At 42.2% G+C, this 21,088-nt stretch overlaps 1 protein-coding gene across 1 annotated transcript; it reads right to left on the bottom strand.

Annotated features, from left to right (window-relative positions):
- Window positions 1–12,212: 12,212 nt before the first annotated feature.
- Window positions 12,213–19,295, bottom strand: LOC139566318 (ADP-ribosylation factor-like protein 4C). The gene has a single exon (XM_071387432.1). The coding sequence runs from the start codon at window positions 18,762–18,764 to the stop codon at window positions 18,186–18,188; it is 579 nt and encodes a 192-aa protein (XP_071243533.1). The 5' UTR covers window positions 18,765–19,295; the 3' UTR covers window positions 12,213–18,185.
- Window positions 19,296–21,088: the final 1,793 nt, after the last annotated feature.

Genomic DNA, 21,088 nt, shown 5'->3' with positions numbered 1-21,088 from the left:
ACTCTGATCTGGTTTTGACCTTTTTGCCTGTCCACGACCATTCTCTTGCTACCCCTTTGGATTAATAAACATTGTAAGACTCCCGTGTCTGCATTTGGGTCTAGCCTTGTGCCTTGATATTGGATACCATTTGGACCACACAAAAGCAATTATGATACACTACTACTGTGTTCTGTAACTCATCAAGCATAAAACAAACTAGGAGGTTGAGTTAGAGTTTTTCTGGATGATTTCAGCTGAGCTCAGGGAAAAATCCACCCAATCCCAAACAAATATCTGATCATATCATATACACTCATGACGTGACAGGACTGTTGGGGGGAAGGAGAAAGTGTTGACAATGGATTTCTTTCTCTCTCTTACCTTATTTAACTCAGCCTGCCCTTTACAGAATAGGTCCTGAAATGACTTAGTAATGCCTGTGTTGTGAGTAAGATTGATGGCATCTTGTGAAGGAGAGTTAGGAGTCTCTCCTCTCCTCAGGACTCTTACTGCATCCACTCCCATATGCAGCGAGATTGATGGGTGAATTTGTGGCAGTGAATCAAAGATCAGAAACCACTATGCACATCACGATGCATGTATGCACAGAATGAGTGTCTTGAGGCAGCGTGGCGTCAGTTTGAGTCGGATTCATGAATGTTGCCTTATGCTATTAGACCTTGGTGCTGCTCATACTGCTTAAATGTAGTGGCTACATAGGAAAATGATAACCGGAACTGACACTAACCATGGAATATCTAGATGTCAGAGAATAACAGCTGCAGAGGAGGACTGAGTCCCATATGGCACCCTATTCCCACTTTTGTTCAGAGCCCAAAAGTGGGAATATATAGGGAATATAGGGAATAGGGTGCCATTTGGTACTCAAACGAGGTCTCTCTTGTTTCCGTTTTCTGTAAACGGCAGATCCTGCATAACTAAAACCTCTAAAATGCACCAGTCACATATGGTTAAAGGGGCCATACTACAAAAACATGGAGATAACCAACATGTGGTATCAGCACATTTCAACCAGATGACATTGGCCTAGAACACATGTCAAACTCCAGTCCTCAAGGGCTGTGTGTCTGCCGGTTTTTGCTCCTTCCTTGTATGTGACTGATCAACTAAGGTAATTGATTAATTAGGAACTCCCCTCACCTGGTTGTTAAGGTCTTATTTGGACCCAAATTGAAAGTAAATAATAAAAACCAGCATACACACGGCCTTCCTGGAATTGAGTTTGACACTTCTGCGGCTTAGACGATAAATCTGACAATTTATGCTAATGCTAAGATACTTGTTGGGCCAGGTCTGTAAAGCATGTGCAATTGTATATCTGATACATCACAAGACTGAACTGTCACAACAGAGAAGAGTACACATTGACTTGGAGATCACATGGACTTCGTCACTGATTCTTCAGTCACTTTTTAGCTTGTTTTTCTCGCTCTCCCATCTCACATGTTTTTATTCGCTGCCTCTGAGAAGAGGATTTGAAGCCTTCACCACTACCACCTAATTAAAGGCTCTGTGAAGGATCGTCTCCGTCTCCATTCCCATCTCTGTCTCTGCTACGCTAATAATTAAAATGATAATGAGAAATTTTTATAGCTCCGGATAGAATGCAAATGAGGCCCTGTCTCTCTCCCTTTCTGGCTGTCTCTCTGTCCCTCTCTCTCTCTGGCTGTCTCACGCTCTCTCTCTCTCTCTCTCTCTCTCTCTCTCTCTCTCTCTCTCTCTCTCTCTCTCTCTCTCTCTCTCTCTCTCTCTCTCTCTCTCTCTCTCTCTCTCTCTCTCTCTCTCTCTCTCTCTCTCTCTCTCTCTCTCTCTCTCGCGCGCGCTCTCTCTCTCTCTCTCTCTCTGTCAATCTCTCCCTCTCTCTCTGTCTGTCTGTCTCGCTCTCTCTCTCTGTCTCTCTGTCTGTCTGTCGCTCTCTCTCTCTGACGCATCTCTCTCTGTGCTACTCCATCTCCCCAGCAATCTAAACTCCCCACAACTGCTGCTTCTCAGAGAGGATCAACAGAGAAACGAGAAACACACCAGCAGCGAGTTACCCTGCGTCTGAACTCTGATTCATCTTGTCTTCAACAGAATTATAGATGAGAATATTCATCAGAGTGATTGCCACCAGAGCCTACTGTGATGTTCAACAGACCCTGGTTCGATCCCGGGCTGTATCACAATCGGCCGTGATCGGAAGTCCCATAGGGCGGCACACAATTGGCCCAGCATCTTCCGGGTTAGGGGAGGGGTTGGCCGTGGTAGGCCGTCATTGTAAAATAAGAATATGTTCTTAACTGACTTGCCTAGTTAAATGAAGGTTAAATCAAAATAAAATAAATAAACCTGAGTGTGACCTCTTTAGTGAATTTTTTGTTTCTGCACTTGGAACACTGTTATGCCATAGTATGCTCTGAAGTGCATGGGCAAGATCAGGCTTCATCAGAAAGCCGTGAGAGTCTTTGTCTTTCCTCACTTCAACAGTCTTTCCTCACTTCTCTTGCATATGTAACCTACCGTGGCTGTCAAAGCAGACAGTAGCTCCACATAAAAGTGGTCTTTCTTCTCTTTGTGTTAACCCACACTTCAGAGAGAGACAGCCAGGGTTTGGATTCAGTCTGACTGAGCCTCCACAGACAGATGCCATTAAGTCCCCCCCCCCCCTCCCTCTCCTCTCTATAATCTGTTGAGCTGTTGTGGGGAATTCGACAGAGAACTGGCCATAGATCATACTCCTTCTCTCAGACTTGAGTTGTTACAGCTTGTTTACTATGTTAAAACTCATAAAAGTGTTTCGGAATATAATTATAGCATGCTTCTGTCCCCCTTCGGAACATGCTTCATCAAATGGCTGTCTAATGTCATGTAATTGTTTATGAAGGAGGAAGTCTCAGTTATTGTTTGTCCATTCAATGCTCACCTCTATGACCCTCTATAAACCTGTAGAACCTTTTATGTCTCCCTATGAACTCTTGGTTCATAACAACTGTCCTTAAAGACCCTGTTTGTTGATATGTCACATGCTTAGGGTTTGTCACAAGGCAGTTACTCAAAATGTACTTCGCTTACATAACACTGCAGTTGATTTCTATCCTGTCCAAATGGCAAACGAGATTTCAGGCTATACTTTCCTCATCTCTCAGTGGTGTATCTGTCTGAAACCCTCTGGCAAACATGGGAAAATCCCAGACCGGTAATGGAACTTACGTAACACGGAAAAATACACAATAAAACATATTGAAAGGACTTTTACATTCTTTTATGCAAATTCTCAAAAGAACGAGGGTCGGAATAGTCACGAGCTTTAGGGCCCTTAGGGCCCTTAATTAGTATATAGTCTATAAGGGGTTATAACAAGTCAACCAAGTCAACGGCTCTTTGACAGAGTCCAAGTGTCTCCTCTGGCTCTTTTCCTTACACGTTGGTCAGCAAATGATTAATGTCTAATGTGAAGATGAAGACTTATGGTTTGAGAGATAAAAGAGGAGAGGAATGAGGGGGAAGAGAGTAGTGTTCTATTTGAACAGAGGAAGAACGGCATGATCAGGTCCCGAGATGGACAACACATGTGTAGTCCAAGTGACTATAAAGCTAGCACATGTTCACATAAAAAAAAACATGCCCTGACTAAACATGTACAACCTGCATGTCAAAACGGCCGTCGTGTTCTCCGAGTGACTATGAAGCTTGCACACGGTCACTGAATGATGGCCTGACAGAATGTGTGCAATCTGCTCGTTACTCTATACCACTATGATGCCTTCCTAATCACTGAGCCACATGGAAAGGAGAGGCTTAAGCACATTCCCATCCCTATCATCCTTGTTTGCGGAGAATAAAGCAGCCTCAAGCTCAGTGGGGGGGGGGGGGAAAGCACAGTCTCTCTTCTCTTTTCGGAACGAGCTCAGCTGATGTCGCTGGAGATGAAAGTCAATGGATTAATCTACTGAAGAAGAAAAAAAACAGAGAGATTTAAATATCCCCACATTCATTCATGACCACCGACATAATCCATAAGAAGAGGTGGCTGAAAAAGCAAGATTATTCAATATTTAAGACCTGGATGGATAAACAAAAGAGAGAGTACAGTATATAAATGTGGCTAAGTAGGTCTGTATTTTACAGTAGGTTAGGAATAAATGAGTGAGAGAGAGAAACAGCAAAACAGCAAGAGTTTTATATGTGAGTGGGCGGGAAATGACGCAGGGAAAACTAGGGCAACAAAATAACACAGTCAATTGGAATGATCTTTTTCTGTAGCTCCCCTGTCAGTCGCTGCTTGAGTCAGTGAGAAATAGGTGAGGAAATGTTTTAACATTCGTTTTTGTGACTCTCACTGGAGCTACCTGAGGAGGCGGTTTAATAAATGGCCACTTTTTACCAGCCATGTACTTGACTATATAGAGAAACATAAAGTATATGCAATTATACTCCTATGGAGTCACTAGAAATACTTACCACCTGATGTAGACCTATTAGAAAAATCAAGCTATTTACATCTACTGAGAAATGCAGTTAAAGATGAAGAAGTAGAAGAAGAGAAAAAAGGGCATCGAGGGCAGAAACTAGTACTCAACTCCAACTTCTAACAGGCTCCTTATAGCAGAATAACAACACTCTCCCTGCAGACATACCTCCAGGGCCTTTCACTCCTCACTCCTGAAAGTGAGTGCATCTCCTCTACATTCCCCCATAGATACGTGTGTTCACTGACATCCCCTTGCTTTGCCCTGCTGTAAGAGCAGGGCAAGGCAAGCCTACCAAGGGGAAATGGCACGGCCGGGATGGAGGATGGAGTCTGTGTGTGTGTGTTAGGAGATGAGAGTTAAAAGCCTCTGTGAGAGGCAGTGAAGAGAGTATGGATGACAGGTGAAAGGATGTGAGAGGAGACAGGAGCAGAGTGTGTGCACTTCAGGACGAGTTTGTGGGAGAGAGAGAGGAGAGAGAGAGGAGAGTGAGAGCAAGAGAGAGAGAGAGAAAGTGTGTAAAATGTGCACTAGATGTGCACTAGATGGCTGCCTTCACACCCCTCTCACTCAGGTAGGAGTGTAGCAAAGTTGTGTGATGGAATGTGAGGGAAGAGATAGCTCCTGAATATTTCAGGAAGTGAGAATGAGTGCCTGAGTCCAATCCCTAGCTGGGCGGTGTCCCAAATGGCACCCTATTCCCTATGTAGTGCACTACTTCTAACCAGAGCCCTATAGCTCCTAGTCAAAATTAGTGCACTAAATAGGCAATAGGGTGCTATTTGGGACTCATCCCTGGTATCCTACAGTAGTTTATCCTAGAGGAACCACTCCAATCCAGAATTCCCTTTCATGTTGTATTTAATTGGCTGTGGTGTCTTACTTTAGACTGTAACCCAATAGCTACAGTCCAGGAGGAATAAGCATTTAGTGCACTAATGTTATGGTTGTACATAGTTTTAAATAGATTTATTGTGATTGCTATGCCAAATGACAAGCATTGTGTTTTTCAATTGGCATGCATGATTATGAAGGATAACATGTTATTACATTGCTATTTCAATCTAGAAACTTAATAACCCATTGTAAACAACAGCTTCACAACCCAAATGTATATATGAAATTTGAAGATGACAATAGGGGTTTTAAATGCTGTTTGTGCAAGACATTGCATTACCACCACAATAATAGTGGATATCACTGTGACTGTAATCGTGTAGTATATAATGGCGAACAAAACAATATCTCTTTGTTTTTCAAAAGAACACATAATATTGTCGACTAAGTCAGGTTAAGAAAGCTATATTACCTCCCTTTGCAACCTGCACAGTACAAAAATGTGTCACGGCCGTCAAAGAGAGGAGACCATGGGATGGGTACATACTAATTTATTAAAGAACGAACACTAAACAAACTAACAAAATAACAAATGAACCGTGAAGCTATACAAAAATGAGTGCTGACAGGCAACAACACATAGACAACTACCCACCAATACAGGTGGGAAAAGGAAACCTAAGTATGGTTCTCAATCAGAGACAATGATAGCCAGCTGCCTCTGATTGAGAACCACACCCGGCCAAACACACAGAAATACAAATCATAGAAAAAGGAACATAGAATGCCCACCCAAATCACACCCTGACCAAACCAAAATAGAGACGTAAAAAGCTCTCTACGGTCAGGGCATGACAAAATGTCCTGTTCATTTTACGGTAACTTACACCCAGCCAGTTGGCTGTAAGTTACTGTAAAAAAGGTATTTTACAGTAATTACTTGGGATTGGTTTAAGCATTGTTGGCTGCTAGCTAATGTGTTTTCATATTACAGCATACAAATATTAAGTTAATTGCAGGATTTGCTGTGATTAATCGCGATTATTTGCAAATTCAGAATTTGCTCAAAGTTAGCTGTAATTTAAGATTTTTTATACAACATTTCTTTACAAGAATATTGATGTCTTGACTTTGTCTGAAGTAACGGTTGGCAACATTTTGTAAATTGAGGAAGCATACTTTCTTTAACCTCAATGTCAACTTGTTTTTACATGGCTTTGTACATTTTTTATGTTTTCAGTGTATTTTCAACGATTTCAGACAATGTGATTCATTAAAAGGTGCACTAAAATGACAAAACCTCCCAAGGGATGATGCCAACAGGCTGAACAAAATCATCAAGAAGGCTGGATCTATCATCGGCACCCACCAGCAAAATCTAGAGCCCATCCTGGATAATCGGATCCTCAAGAAGCTCAGGCAAAGCGTCAATACAGCACTAAGATCGAATCGTACTACACCGGCTCCAACGATCGTCAGATGTGGCAGGGCTTGCAAACTATTACACACTACAAAGGGAAGCACAGCCGAGAGCGACACGAGCCTACCAGACAAGCTAAATTACATCTATGCTCGCTTCGAGGCAAGTAACACTGAAACATGCATGAGAGGATCAGCTGTTCCGGACGACTGTGTGATCACGCTCTCCGCAGCCGATGTGAGTAAGACCTTTAAACAGGTCAACATTCACAAGGCTGCAGGGCCAGATGGATTACCAGGACGTGTTCTCTGAGCATGCGCTGACCAACTGGCAAGTGTCTTCACTGACATTATCAACCTCTACCTGTCCGAGTCTGTAATAGCAACACGTTTCAAGCAGACCACCATAGTCCCTGTGCCCAAGAACACTAAGGTAACCTGCCTAAATGACTACCGACCCGTAGCACTCAAGTCGGTAGCCATGAAGTGCTTTGAAAGGCTGGTCATGGCTCACATCAAAACCATTATCGCAGAAACCCTAGACCCACTCCAATTTGCATACCGCCCAAACAGATCCACAGATGATGCAATGTCTATTGCACTCCACACTGCCCTTTCACACCTGGACAAAAGGAACACCTATGTGAGAATGCAATTCATTGACTACAGCTCAGGGTTCAACACCATAGTGCCCTCAAAGCTCATCACTAAGCTAAGGACCCTGGGACTAAACACCTCCCTCTGCAACTGGATCCTGGACTTCCTAATGGGCCGCCCCCAGGTGGTAAGGGTAGGTAACAACACATCCGCCACGCTGATCCTGAACACGGGGGCACCTCAGGGGGGGTGCGTGCTCCGTCCCCTCCTGTACTCCCTGTTCACTCATGACTGCACGGCCAGGCACGACTCCAACACCATCATCAAGTTTGCCGATGACACAACAGTGGTAAGCCTGATCACCAACAATGAAGAGACAGCCTATAGGGAGGGCGTGTGGAGCCAGTACAATAACCTCTCCCTCAATGTGATCAAGACTAAGGAGATGATTATGGATTACAGGAAAAGGAGGACCGAGCACGTCCCCATTCTCATCGACGAGGCTGTAGTGGAGCAGGTTGAGAGCTTCAAGTTCCTTGGTGTCCATATCACCAACAAACTAACATGGTCCAAGCCCATCAAGACAGTCGTGAAGAGGGCACAACAAAACCTATTCCCCCTCAGGAGACTGAAAAGATTTGGCATGGGTCCTCAGATCCTCAAAAGGTTCTACAGCTGCACCATCGAGAACATCTTGACTGGTTGCATCACTGCCTGGTATGGCAACTGCTCAGCCTCTGACCACAAGGCAATACAGAGGGTAGTGCGTACATCACTGGGGCAAAGCTTCCTGCCATCCAGGACCTCTATACCAGGCGGTGTCAGAGGAAGGCCCGAAAAATTGTCAAAAACTCCAGCCACCCTAGTCATAGTGTTCTCTCTGCTACGGCACGGCTTCTAAACAGCTTCTACCCCGAAGACATAAGACTACTTAACATCTAATCAAATGGCTACCCAGACTGTTTGAATTGTCCCTCCCTCCTGTAATTTTTAAAAGTATTTTTCATTGTTGGTTAAGGGCTTGTAAGCAAGCATTTCACTGTTGTATTCAGTGCATGTGACAAATTATAATTTCATTTGATTTGAGTATAGAGGTCAACACTGGCCACCCACGCGACAGTATCTGCTTGGAGCATCTCAGTGCGATATCAGACAGATTCATTTTACCTAGGTCCAAAATACTGTAGATCGTTTTTACGTTATGCCATGAGACTTTTTAATTCTTTGTTTTTATATTCATTGATGATGTGCTGCTATTAGTGTCTGTGTTTCCTTGTTGTGTTTTAATTGTGTGTTTATTGGTGATGTACTCTATGTATTGGCTGGTGCAATCAAATTTCTCCTCTGGGGGATTAATAAAGTACTATCTTATTTTATATACACTGAGTGTACAAAACATTAGGAACACATTTACATTACATTTAAGTCATTTAGCAGACGCTCTTATCCAGAGCGACTTACAAATTGGTGCATTCACCTTATGACATCCAGTGGAACGGCCACTTTACAATAGTGCATCTAAATCTTTTAAGGGGGGGGGGAGTGAGAACACCTTCCTAATATTGAGTTGCACCCTTTTTGCCCTCACAACAGCCTCAATTCGTTGGGGCATGGACTTTACAAGGTGTCGAAAGCGTTCCACAGGGATGCTGGCCCATGTTAACTCCAATGCTTGAGAAAAAAGAAGAAACGCGCACACTGCTCTTGCTTGTATCACTGCTCTTTATTATTAAGCTTTACGTATCGGCCTCAAGGCCTTCGTCAGAGCTTTTACTCCAATGGCTGGTAGACTATTCTTGATACGCGCGGCAAACCCAGCAGCGTTGCAGTTGTTGAAACACTCAAACCGGTGCCCCGGGCACGTACTACCATACCCCGTTCAAAGACACTTGAAAATGTAGTCTTGCCCATTCACACTCTGAATGGCACACATATACAATGCATGTCTCAATTGTCTCAAAGCTTCTCTAACCTGTGGATTTAACAAGTGACATCAATAATGGATCATAGGGTTGACCTGGTCAGTCTGTCATGGAAAGAGCAGGTGTTCCTCATTTTTTTGTGCACTCAGTGTATATACTATGTAGTGCCTTCGGAAAGTAAGACCCCTTGACTTTTTCCACATTTTGTTAGGTTACAGCATAATTCTAAAATTGATTCAATCGTTTTTTTCCCTCATCAATCTAAACACAAAATCCCATAATGACAAAGCAAAAACAGGTTTTTATTTTTGTTTGCAAATTTAGAAGAATAAAATATGTATAAAATATCACATTTACATAAGTATTCAGACACTCAGTACTTTGTTGAAGCTCCTTTGGCAGCGATTACAGCCTCGGGTCTTCAAGGATATGACACTACAAGCTTGACACACCTGTATTTGGGAAGTTTCTCCCATTCTTCTCTGCAGATCCTCAAGCTCTGTCAGGTTGGATGGGGAGTGTCGCTGCACAGCTATTTTCACGTCTGTCCAGAGATGTTCGATTGCGTTCAAGTCCTGGCTCTGGCTGGGCCACTCAAGGACATTCAGAGATTTGTCCCGAAGCCACTCCTGCATTGTCTTGGCACGTGCTTAGGGTCGTTGTCCTGTTGGAAGGTGAACCTTCGACCCAGTCTGAGCGCTCTGGAACAGGTTTTTTATCAAGGATCTCTCTGTACTTTGCTCCGTTAATCTTTCCCTCGATTGGGACTAGTCTCAGAGTCCCTGCCGCTGAAAAACATCCCCACAGCATGATGCTGCCACCACCATGCTTCGCTGTAGGGATGGTGCCAGGTTTCATCCAGACATGACGCTTGGCATTTAGGCCAGAGTTCAATATTGGTTTAAACAAACCAGAGAATCTTGATTCTCATGGTCTGAGAGTCCTTAAGGAGCCATTTGGCAAACTCCAAGCGTGCTGTCATGTGCATTTTTACTGAGGAGTGGCTTCCGTCTGGCCACTCTACAATAACGGCCTGATTGGTACAGTGCTGCAGAGATGGTTGTCCTTCTGGAAGGTTCTCCCATCTCCACAGAGGAACTCTGGAGCTCTGTCAGAGTGAACATCGAGTTCTTGGTCACCTCCATGACCAAGGCCCTTCTCCCCTGATTGCTCAGTTTGGCCGGGCGGCCAAGAGTCTTGGTGGTTCCAAACTTCTTCCATTTAAGAATGATGGAGGCCACTGTGTTCTTGGGGACCTTCAATGCTGCAGACATGTTTTGTTACCCTTCCCCAGATCTGTGTCTCAACACGTTCCTGTATAGGAGCTCTACAGATAATTTATTTGACCTCTTGGCTTGGTTTTCAATCTGACATGGACTGTCAACTGTGGGACCTTATATAAACAGGTGTGTGCCTTTCCAAATCATGTCCAATCAATTTAATTTACCACAGGTGGACTCCAGTCAAGTTGTAGAAACATCTTAAGGATGATCAATGGAAACAGGATGCATCTGACCTCAGTTTTGAGTGTCATAGCAAAGGGTCTGAATACTTATATAAATAAGGTATTTCAGTTTTAATTTGTATATATTAGCATATTTTTGTAAATAAAAACCTGTTTTGGCTTTGTCCTTATGGGTTATTGTGTGTAGATTGATGAGGATTTTTAATACATTTTTTGAATCCATTTTAGAATAAGGCTGTAACGTAACAAAATGTGGAAAAGGTCAAGGGGTCTAAATACTTTCCGAATGCACTGTATATACGGACTTATTGGATCCCTTGATAAAGATGAGCAAAAAAGACTGTATAAAATAAATAATACAAATACTCAGCTTTATTGAATGCTCTTTTTTTTTACTATATTAATACAATTGCTCAGAGAATGTTGTATAACAAGTTTTAAAAAAAAATCTTTAGAAGAATGGGGGTCGAAATGATTGGATCCCTTGTTTTTCTGAGACCATTCCTCCATACAGAATCTTTCCAGATCCTTGATATCCTTTCGTCTGCGCTTATGGACTGTCCTCTTCAATTCAAACCACATGTTTTCAATGGGGTTCAAGTCTGCAGACTGAGATGGCCATTGCAAAATGTTGATTTTGTGGTCAATTAACCATTTCTTTGTAGATTTTGATGTGTGTTTGGGGTTATTATCTTGCTGGAAGATCCAAGTGTCAGCCTCCTGGCAGAGGAAACCAGGTTTTTAGCTAGAATGTCATGGTACTTGGTAAAGTTCATGATGTCATTGACCTTAACGAAGGCACCAGGACCAGTGGAGGCAAAACAGCCCTATAACATCAAAGATCCACCACCATATTTTACAGTAGGGATAGGGTTATTTTCTGCATATGCCTATTTCTTTCAACGCCAAACCCACCACTGGGGTTCATGGCCAAAGAGCTCTATTTTCATGTCCTCTGACCACAGCATAGGTTCCAATCCAAGTGCCAGTGTCGTTTAGCAAACTCCAGGCATTTACATTAGATGACATGAAAATAGAGCTCTTTGGCCACGCGCACCAGTGGTGGGTTGTGAGTTGAACGATATAAAATATCGTCTCTGTCTGATGAAAACCTCATCTCCAAAACAGAAACTTTTCAGGAAATTGAAAAAACGGACACATTTTACCATTAACAAATCTAAAATGACCAAACTGCAGAAGCTATTTTGCATACATTGTCTTGGTCCTAGAATCATGAAATGATCCGAGTACATTGAGGAGAGTTACTGCTTTCAATACATGCAACATTTTGCACAAATTGAGTTACAAGGTTTTCATCAGACAGCGACGATGAAGGATATCAAGAATCTGGAAAGTTTATGTATGGAGGAATGGTCGAAGATCCCTCCCAATGTCTTCAAATAAAACATTTTAGAAAAAGGCTTACTGGCACCCCTGTTTTCAATATCTTTCAATACCTCACCTTGTGAGGATAATGGCACTGATAATTGTGAGGACAGACACTTGGAGATGAGAAGCAAGTACAGGGAGTGAACATTTAATAAATAACGGACATGAAACAGAACACAGACAGCGTCTTGCCAGGGGAAACAAAATGACATTAATGCTGGCACGGGGAACAAACTCAGGAGCAGACAGATATAGAGGGGGCAATCAACAAAGTGAAGGAGTCCAGGTGAGTCCAATGAAGCGCTGATGCGCGTAATGATGGTGACAGGTGTGCGTAATGATGGGCAGCCTGGCGCCCTCGAGGGCCAGAGAGGGGAAGCGGATGCAGGAATGACAGATAATGATATTAATATATATATTTAGAAACTGGGTGGTTCGAGCCCTGAATGCTGATTGACTGACAGCCGTTAATCCATGACGGCGTAGTGTGTTACTAATGGTTTTCTTTGAGACTGTGGTCCCAGCTCTCTTCAGGTCATTGACCAGGTCCTGCCGTGTAGTTCTGGGCTGATCCCTCACCTTCCTCATGATCATTGATGCCCCACGAGGTGAGATCTTGCATGGAGCCCCAGACCGAGGATGATTGACCGTCATCTTGAACTTCTTGCATTTTCGAATAATTGCGCCAACAGTTGTTGCCTTCTCACCAAGCTGCTTGCCTATTGTCCTGTAGCCCATCCCAGCCTTGTGCAGGTCTACAATTTTATCCCTGATGTCCTTACACAGCTCTCTGGTCTTGGCCATTGTGGAGAGGTTGGAGTCTGTTTGATTGAGTGTGTGGACAGGTGTCTTTTATACAGGTAACGAGTTCAAACGGGTGCAGTTAATACAGGTAATGAGTGGAGAACAGGAGGGCTTCTTAAAGAAAAACTAACAGGTCTGTGAGAGCCGGAATTCTTACTGGTTGGTAGGTGATCAAATACAGTACTTATGTCATGCAATAAAATGCAAATGAAATACTTAAAAATCATACAATGTGATTTTCTGGATTTTTGTTTTAGATTCCGTCTCTCACAGTTGAAGTGTACCTATGATAAAAATTACAGACCTCTACATGCTTTGTAAGTAGGAAAACCTGCAAAATCGGCAGTGTATCCAATACTTGTTCTCCCCACTGTATATAAAATATTTATGAATATCTGGTCTTTTATATCACTTGCATTTTTAGAGGCCTTTTCAAAGGCTTCCAAACTAGCAATGACTACAGTGCAAAACAGACCAAAGGACATGGCAAATACTCAATCATTACTTACTGACACTCCAATCTGTCCCCTATACACATGTAATTGTTGGTACACTACTACAGTACCACATATCAATGAAATGGGTACATCACTCTCACTAACGGGTGCAATACATGCACCCTCTTACAATGCACGCCTCAAAATATGTTAATGAGACAAAAGGTTTTAGGTGCTCCAAAAATACAGTAGGGTACTGTATTCTGTGGAGTGAAATTACAGGACCATTCGAAATACAGCAAGTCTTTACAGTAATTTACTGTTAAACTACTACTGTTCTTTGGCATTTTTTGTATAATTTACCAGTTATGCCTAAAACCAGAGTCCATTGCAATCTATTAATAATTAATAATTTACTATTCGGTTTATTGTATAATACTGAAAATAATAAATACAAAAATCACGGTGTGATATATTTTTGTGTCCCTCCTTTTAAACGCCCCTTTCTTTGAAAGGTAAAGTGTGTGGTTGGTTAGCATGAACTGGTCTGGGACATCCCATCATCACCGGCTCCTGAGTGGCACAGCGGTCTAAGGCACTGCATCTCAGTGCTAGAGGCATCACTACAGACACCCTGGTTTGAATCCAGGCTGTATCACAACCGGCCGTGATTGGGAGTCCCATAGGGCGGTGTACAATTGGCCCAGCGTCGTCCGGTTTTGGCCGGTGTAGGCCGTCATTGTAAATAAGAATTTGTTCTTAACTGACTTGCCTAGTTAAATAAAGGTCAAATAAAAAAAATAATCTGCCTAAGTCCATTAGCCTCTGTACCTGAGATGTGACTGTGCGCACACATTTTTTGTCACACTGTATAAGCAGTTTTAAAATGTAAGAATGAATGATGTATTTTGTATACCTCTTCACTTTTTAAATATTCTACCTACTACTAAAAAAACATCCTGTCACAACACAGTTGTATAGATATACTCAGAAAAAGAACAGTTTCAATGCAAATCTATCTGCATTGGACAATCAGCCAACAATCTCCACATTTAAATTACTCAGTCAAATCAAATCAAACACACTTACTAACATACCATTAAGTGTCAATACCTCTCAAGAAGTAAATAAAAGTGTACAAGTTTTGTTAACAAACATTTTAATTTCGAAAAAAATATGAATGTGTCTTACTGTACATACAGTTTGGTTTTTCTATTGTTGGCTAGTTATTATTCTACCAATAATTATTATTATATATATGTAGTTTTTTTAACCTTTATTTAACTACTACCAATGTAAACGAGGAAGTAGCAACTAGAACAGGCTGAGTATCATGCTATTGAAGTGAGAACACATAGGTTGCGGTCCAAACACTTAAAAGACACACGCTCGTCCACTTGCCTTCGCCTTATGCCCTTGGGGGAATCCCCGTCGCCATCTTGGCGGGCGGTCCAAATGATTAGCCAAGCAAGGGAAGTTTGCAACGTAAGCCCCTCAGCCCTCATTTTTAGTCGGCTTTGCGAGTGTACAATTATGTTCACACCGAGGCCTGAAACTCCCCATAATTCAATTCGTGACGATTGCACATCTGCTAAGAAAAGTCAGCGAAAACTTAAAAACAACATCAATGGAGAAGTCAACATAAAAGTGTAAGTAAAAATGAATGCAAATAAGTTTGAAATTGTGCTACTAATGCACATGACGGCACAAGCACGTCTCGTAAAAAGTAAATACGTTTTGTTTGGTTATCTTTTAGAAATTGTAGAAATAAAACATTTACCTTCTTCAGAAGTTCCAGCTACAGTAGGCAGGCTAACATTAGTTAGCTAATTAATTTGCTAGCTATCATACAGTAGGCGTATATTAATAATTATATATTTAATATAAGTAGACATGCACTCAAAATTGACTGTAGGGCATATATGAAAACACAATCATTATGTGAAAACACATGGGACCACACAGCCATCATATCGCTCAGGAAGGAGACGCGTTCTGTCCCCTAGAGATGAACGTACTTTGGTGCGAAAAGGGCAAATGAATCCCAGAACAACAGCAAAGGACCTTGTGAAGATGCTGTAGGAAACAGGTACAAAAGTATCTATATCCACAGTAAAACGAGTCCTATATCGACATAACCTGAAAGGCCGCTCAGCAAGGAAGAAACCACTGCTCCAAAACAGCCATAAAAAAGCCAGACTACGGTTGCAACTGCACATGGGGACAAAGATCGTACTTTTTGGAGAATTGTCCTCTGGTCTGATGAAACAAAAATAGAACTGTTTGGCCATAATGACCATCGTTATGTTTGGAGGAAAAAGGGGGATGCTTGCAAGCCGAAGAACACCATCCCAACCGTGAAGCACGGGGGTGGCAACATCATGTTGTGGGGGTGCTTTGCTGCAAGAGGGACTGGTGCACCTCACAAAATAGATGGCATCATAAGGCAGGAAAACGATGTAGATATATTGAAGCAACATCTCAAGACATCAGTCAGGAAGTTAAAGCTTGGTCGCAAATGGGTCTTCCAAATGGACAATGCATACTTCCATACTTCCAAGCATACTTCCAAAGTTGTGGGAAAATGGCTTAAAGCCAACAAAGTCAAGGTATTCGAGTGGCCATCACAAAGCCCTGACCTCAATCCTACAGAAAATTTGTGGGCAGAACTGAAAAAGCGTGTGCGAGCAAGGAGGCCTACAAACCTGACTCAGTTACACCAGCTCTGTCAGGAGGAATGGGCCACAGTTCACCCAACTTATTGTGGGAAGCTTGTGGAAGGCTACCCGAAATGTTTGACCTAAGTTAAACAATTTAAAGGCAATGCTACCAAATACTAATTGAGTGTATGTAAACTTCTGACCCACTGGGAATGTGATGAAATAAATAAAAGCTGAAATAAATCACTCTCTACTATTATCCTGACATTTCACATTCTTAAAATAAAGTGGTGATCCTAACTGACCTAAAACAGGGAATGTTTACTAGGATTAAATGTCAGGAATTGTGATAAACTGAGTTAAAATGTATTTGGCTAAGGTGTATGTAACGTCCGACTTCAACTGTATGTTTAAATTTATATTGCAACTCTCGCGTACGCAACGCGAGTCGTGTGGTCAGCATGTAACACGGAACTCAATCCGACTGCGTGCATGCGTCATCGTGCATAAATTTCCCCCACACCAAACACGATCACGACACACAGGTTAAAATATCAAAACAAACTCTGAACAAATTACATTCATTTGGGGACAGGTTGAAAAGCATTAAACATTTATGGCAATTTTGCTAGCTTATTTGTCCTATTTAGCTAGCCTGCTGTCGCTAGCTAATTTGTCCTGGGATATAAACATTGAGTTGTTATTTTACCTGAAATGCACAAGGTCCTCTACTCTGACAATTAATCCACACATAAACCGGTCAACCGAATCGTTTCTAGTCATCTCTCCTTCTTCTAGGCTTTTTCTTCTATGGACTTTATATGGCGATTGGCAACTTTCATAAATTAGGTGTATTACCGCCACTGACCTCGTATGTCTTTCAGTCACCCATATGGGTATAACCAATGAGGAGATGGCATGTGGGTACCTGCTTCTATAAACCAATGAGGAGATTGGAGAGGCAGGACTTGCAGCGTGATCTGTCACAAATAGAACTGACTTCTATTTTAGCCCTTGGCAACGCAGATGCTCGTTGGCGTGCGCAAGCAGTGTGGGTGCAATAATGGAATAATATAGATTTTTTTATTAATTTTTGCAACGCGACGCTAGCGGTGTAATCAGCCTGTAAGGCGAAAGTAAGTGAACGAGGGTGTGTCTTTTAAGTGTTTGGACTGCAGTCTCAAACTTTCTGAGTGTGGGCTAATGACTGTTTCATTAAAATTACACTATAGTGGCCTGGAAATCCGATGATATTACTAAAGACAAATAATTAGTAGAAAACAACTTTGCCATCATTATGATGTCGTCAAGTTTACTTGAGAGAGATGGCAATGTTGCCGTGAGATAGCAAAGTTTGTCAGAAATAGGTAACTTAACAATGCTAATGTTAGCTAGCAAAAATGTTGCACTCTCCCCTCAATCTTAGCTAGCTAAAGTTATACTGCATCTAAAGTCAATCTGGCGACATAACAATAATGACAAAAGCGTGTCCTACTAATTATTAGCCTCCTTTCGGAATGTCATCGTGTTTCCAAGCCACAGTAATGCACTTCAGACTAAATCTTCATCGGCACTTATTGACACTGCATTAAGTAGAATGGGCATCAGTCATGAAACAAACGTTCAAGATAATATTGTGATGAAACGTGCAAAATATGAATAGCCTTCTTTATTTGAAAGACACCTTAAACCCAATATAGGCTATTGTATTATACTATAAAACAGCACTGTTTGCCCAGTTAGAATGAAATGGACGGTCTCTCTCAAAATCCGTTAGTAACATAAACAGAGCGTGCAAAGTGGAAAAATAAAATTATAAGCACATTTATATTGATTAATGACGTCCATTCCAATCAGGAAATAATGTGGGCTACTCCAGTCTGTGTAGGCCATTCACTCTTCAAGAGAAAAAAAGTATTGACAAGAAAATACTGTGACGCAGCAACAAACAGGTACCACCAGCCTGCCAAGGACATTTCTGATTGCAAGAGGCAAGCTTTTATTTTCCTCCCTCTGTGTGATTGAATGTAACAGCACAGCTAAAAGTGACGAACTTCACCAATAACTCCAAAGCTATACCGTGTATCATAATAAACCACTGCAAGTGTAACAGTCTGCATAACAAGAATCACCTGACATGCCGACTATAGCAAAAGTCATGGTACAGCTCAGAAGATAGCGGTCAACTTCACAGTAATGACTTTTTATCTCTTTTTCTTTTGTTTCAATGATTTCCTTCGTTTCACAATCATTTCATACAGTTTATCCATGCCTTCATGGAGCCCTTCACCTATGATGGCACATGCAGGCTGGACATGGTAAGTGGTAGAAGGGCTGAGCTCATGCAGTGCCAGTTGCTTCTCAATCTCATGGACAGGTAGAGACTTGGGCAAGTCCTGCTTATTGGCTATCACCAGTAGTGGAGTCCCTTGGTTTTCTGCGAATTTGGTCACTTTATGCAGTTCTGTTTTGGCTTCCTCTAGTCTGTCCACGTCCACTGAGTCCACTACGTAAATAATGCCATCCGTGCACCTACTGTACGATTTCCATAACGGTCTTAGCTTCTCCTGTCCCCCGACGTCCCAAAAATGACAACTAATCCCTTTGGCGGTACCGTTACTCAGTTTTATCCTCTCGGTGTTAAATCCGATTGTGGGAACAGTGTTCACAAATTCGTTGAATTTCAGGCGGTACAGGACAGTCGTTTTACCGGCAGAATCTAAACCCAGCATTACAATGTGCAGGGACTGAAAAGCAGCTATGTTAGAAAAACTGTTACCCATTTTACGCACTAGTGAATGAGAAGTCCAATAAGAGGGACCTGCTTTATGCTAAGCATACACATAAGCTATAGCTTTCTGAGATCTATATGAAAAAGTAATTGTTGTTCCATCTTCTGCTATTGCGTTCTGCAAGCACGCATTTCTCAAGGTAGACAACATGTATGTATTGTAGACGAGCACAATTAAGTACTATCTGAAATTGTTATTGTCATCAGTCCCCCTTGGTCTATCAATAAATGCTGCGATGAGATGCAGTCACCTCTGGCACGTTGTCTCCCGTCGCATACAGCTGCAGCCAACAAATGCTATTCAATAATCGGATGCTGCCTAACAATCCACCACGGGTTGTTGTATTAACATCTCATCTTGACATGAATTAATATGCAAATGCTGACCTTCTCTGAAGAGGCCAGGTAGCCTAAATTCAGAAAATCTCTGTTATCAGCGAAAAAAATAACATCCTGAAGCCCAGCGCTGTGGACAGACTGTTGGTTCACAAGGTTGCCACAGGGGTTACCATTCAGCGTTGCGCACACATATTAGTCTACTACACTAGGAGACTCCGCCTTCGCGTAGCAGACAAATCAGGAATGTTATAGACTTCAGTATGGAGGGGCGAAACTTCACATTACCCGTGCCACATGTGCATAGCGGCAAGCAAACTGCACTAAGGGTCAATAGTGAAACGAAATTTCAAGGTTACAAAACTTTGTACAGTGTTATATTTATTTATTAAAATACATTGCTGGCACCTATGTAAAGCTATGACATGCAAATAAAGATACAAATGAAGAATATGTAGACCTATGACATGCCATGAATACTGCACCATAATTGAGGAGGTGGAGTTTAGACACACATTTTTACCAGGTGTTTTTCTCAGGGTTTTTTTACAGGTAGGCTATTGCCTTTTTTTATGACCCATGGCAAGTTACATTTACATCACATTACAAAAAAATGCATGTGTTGCAAAGATTCACCACTAGATGTCAGGACAACTCCCCAGCAGGCTTCCATAGCAAATCAAGTGGCAGGGCTGCCGTTTTATTTTTTATTTTATTTTATTTCACCTTTATTTAACCAGGTAGGCTAGTTGAGAACAAGTTCTCATTTGCAACTGCGACCTGGCCAAGATAAAGCAAAGCAATTCGACACATACAACAACACAGAGTTACACATGGAATAAACAAAACATACCTTCAATAATACAGTAGAAAAATAAGTCTATATACAATGTGAGCAAATGAGGTGAGATAAGGGATGTAAAGGCAACAAAAAAAGGCCATGGTGGCGAGGTAAATACAATATAGCAAGTAAAACACTGGAATGGTAGATTTGCAGTGCAAGAATGTGCAAAGTAGAAATAGAAATAATGGGGTGCAAAGGAGCAAAATAAATAAATACAGTAGGGGAAGAGGTAGTTGTTTGGGCTAAATTATAGATAGGCTATGTACAGGTGCAGTAATCTGTGAGCTGCTCTGACAGCTGGTGCTTAAAGCTAGTGAGGGAGATAAGTGTTTCCAGCTTCAGAGATTTTTGCAGTTCGTTCCAGTCATTGGCAGCAGAGAACTGGAAGGAAAGACGACCAAAGGAGGAATTGGCTTTGGGGGTGACCAGTGAGATATACCTGCTGGAGCGCGTGCTACGAGTGTGTGCTGCTATGGTGACCAGTGAGCTGAGATAAGGCGGGGCTTTACCTAGCAGAGACTTGTAGATAACCTGTAGCCAGTGGGTTTGGCGACAAGTATGAAGCGAGGGCCAACCAACGAGAGCGTACAGGTCGCAATGGTGGGTAGTGTATGGGGCTTTGGTGACAGAACGGATGGCACTGTGATAGACTGCATCCAGTTTGTTGAGTAGAGTGTTGGAGGCTATTTTATAGATGACATCACCGAAGTCGAGGATCGGTAGGATGGTCAGTTTTACGAGGGTATGTTTGGCAGCATGAGTGAAGGATGCTTTGTTGTGATATAGGAAGCCGATTCTAGATTTAATTTTGGATTGGAAATGCTTAATGTGAGTCTGGAAGGAGAGTTTACAGTCTAACCAGACACCTAGGTATTTGTAGTTGTCCACATATTCTAAGTCAGAGCCGTCCAGAGTAGTGATGCTGGACGGGCGGGCGGGCGGGTGGGTGCAGGCAGCGATCGGTTGAATAGCATGCATTTAGTTTTACTTGCGTTTAAGAGCAGTTGGAGGCCACGGAAGGAGAGTTGTATGGCATTGAAGCTCGTCTGGAGGTTAGTTAACACAGTGTCCAAAGAGGGGCCAGAAGTATACAGAATGGTGTCGTCTGCGTCGAGGTGTATCAGAGAATCACCAGC

Source organism: Salvelinus alpinus, chromosome 38 (genome assembly GCF_045679555.1).
Source record: "Salvelinus alpinus chromosome 38, SLU_Salpinus.1, whole genome shotgun sequence".
Classification (NCBI taxonomy): domain Eukaryota; kingdom Metazoa; phylum Chordata; class Actinopteri; order Salmoniformes; family Salmonidae; genus Salvelinus; species Salvelinus alpinus.
This window is presented reverse-complemented; position numbering and strand designations above follow the sequence as displayed.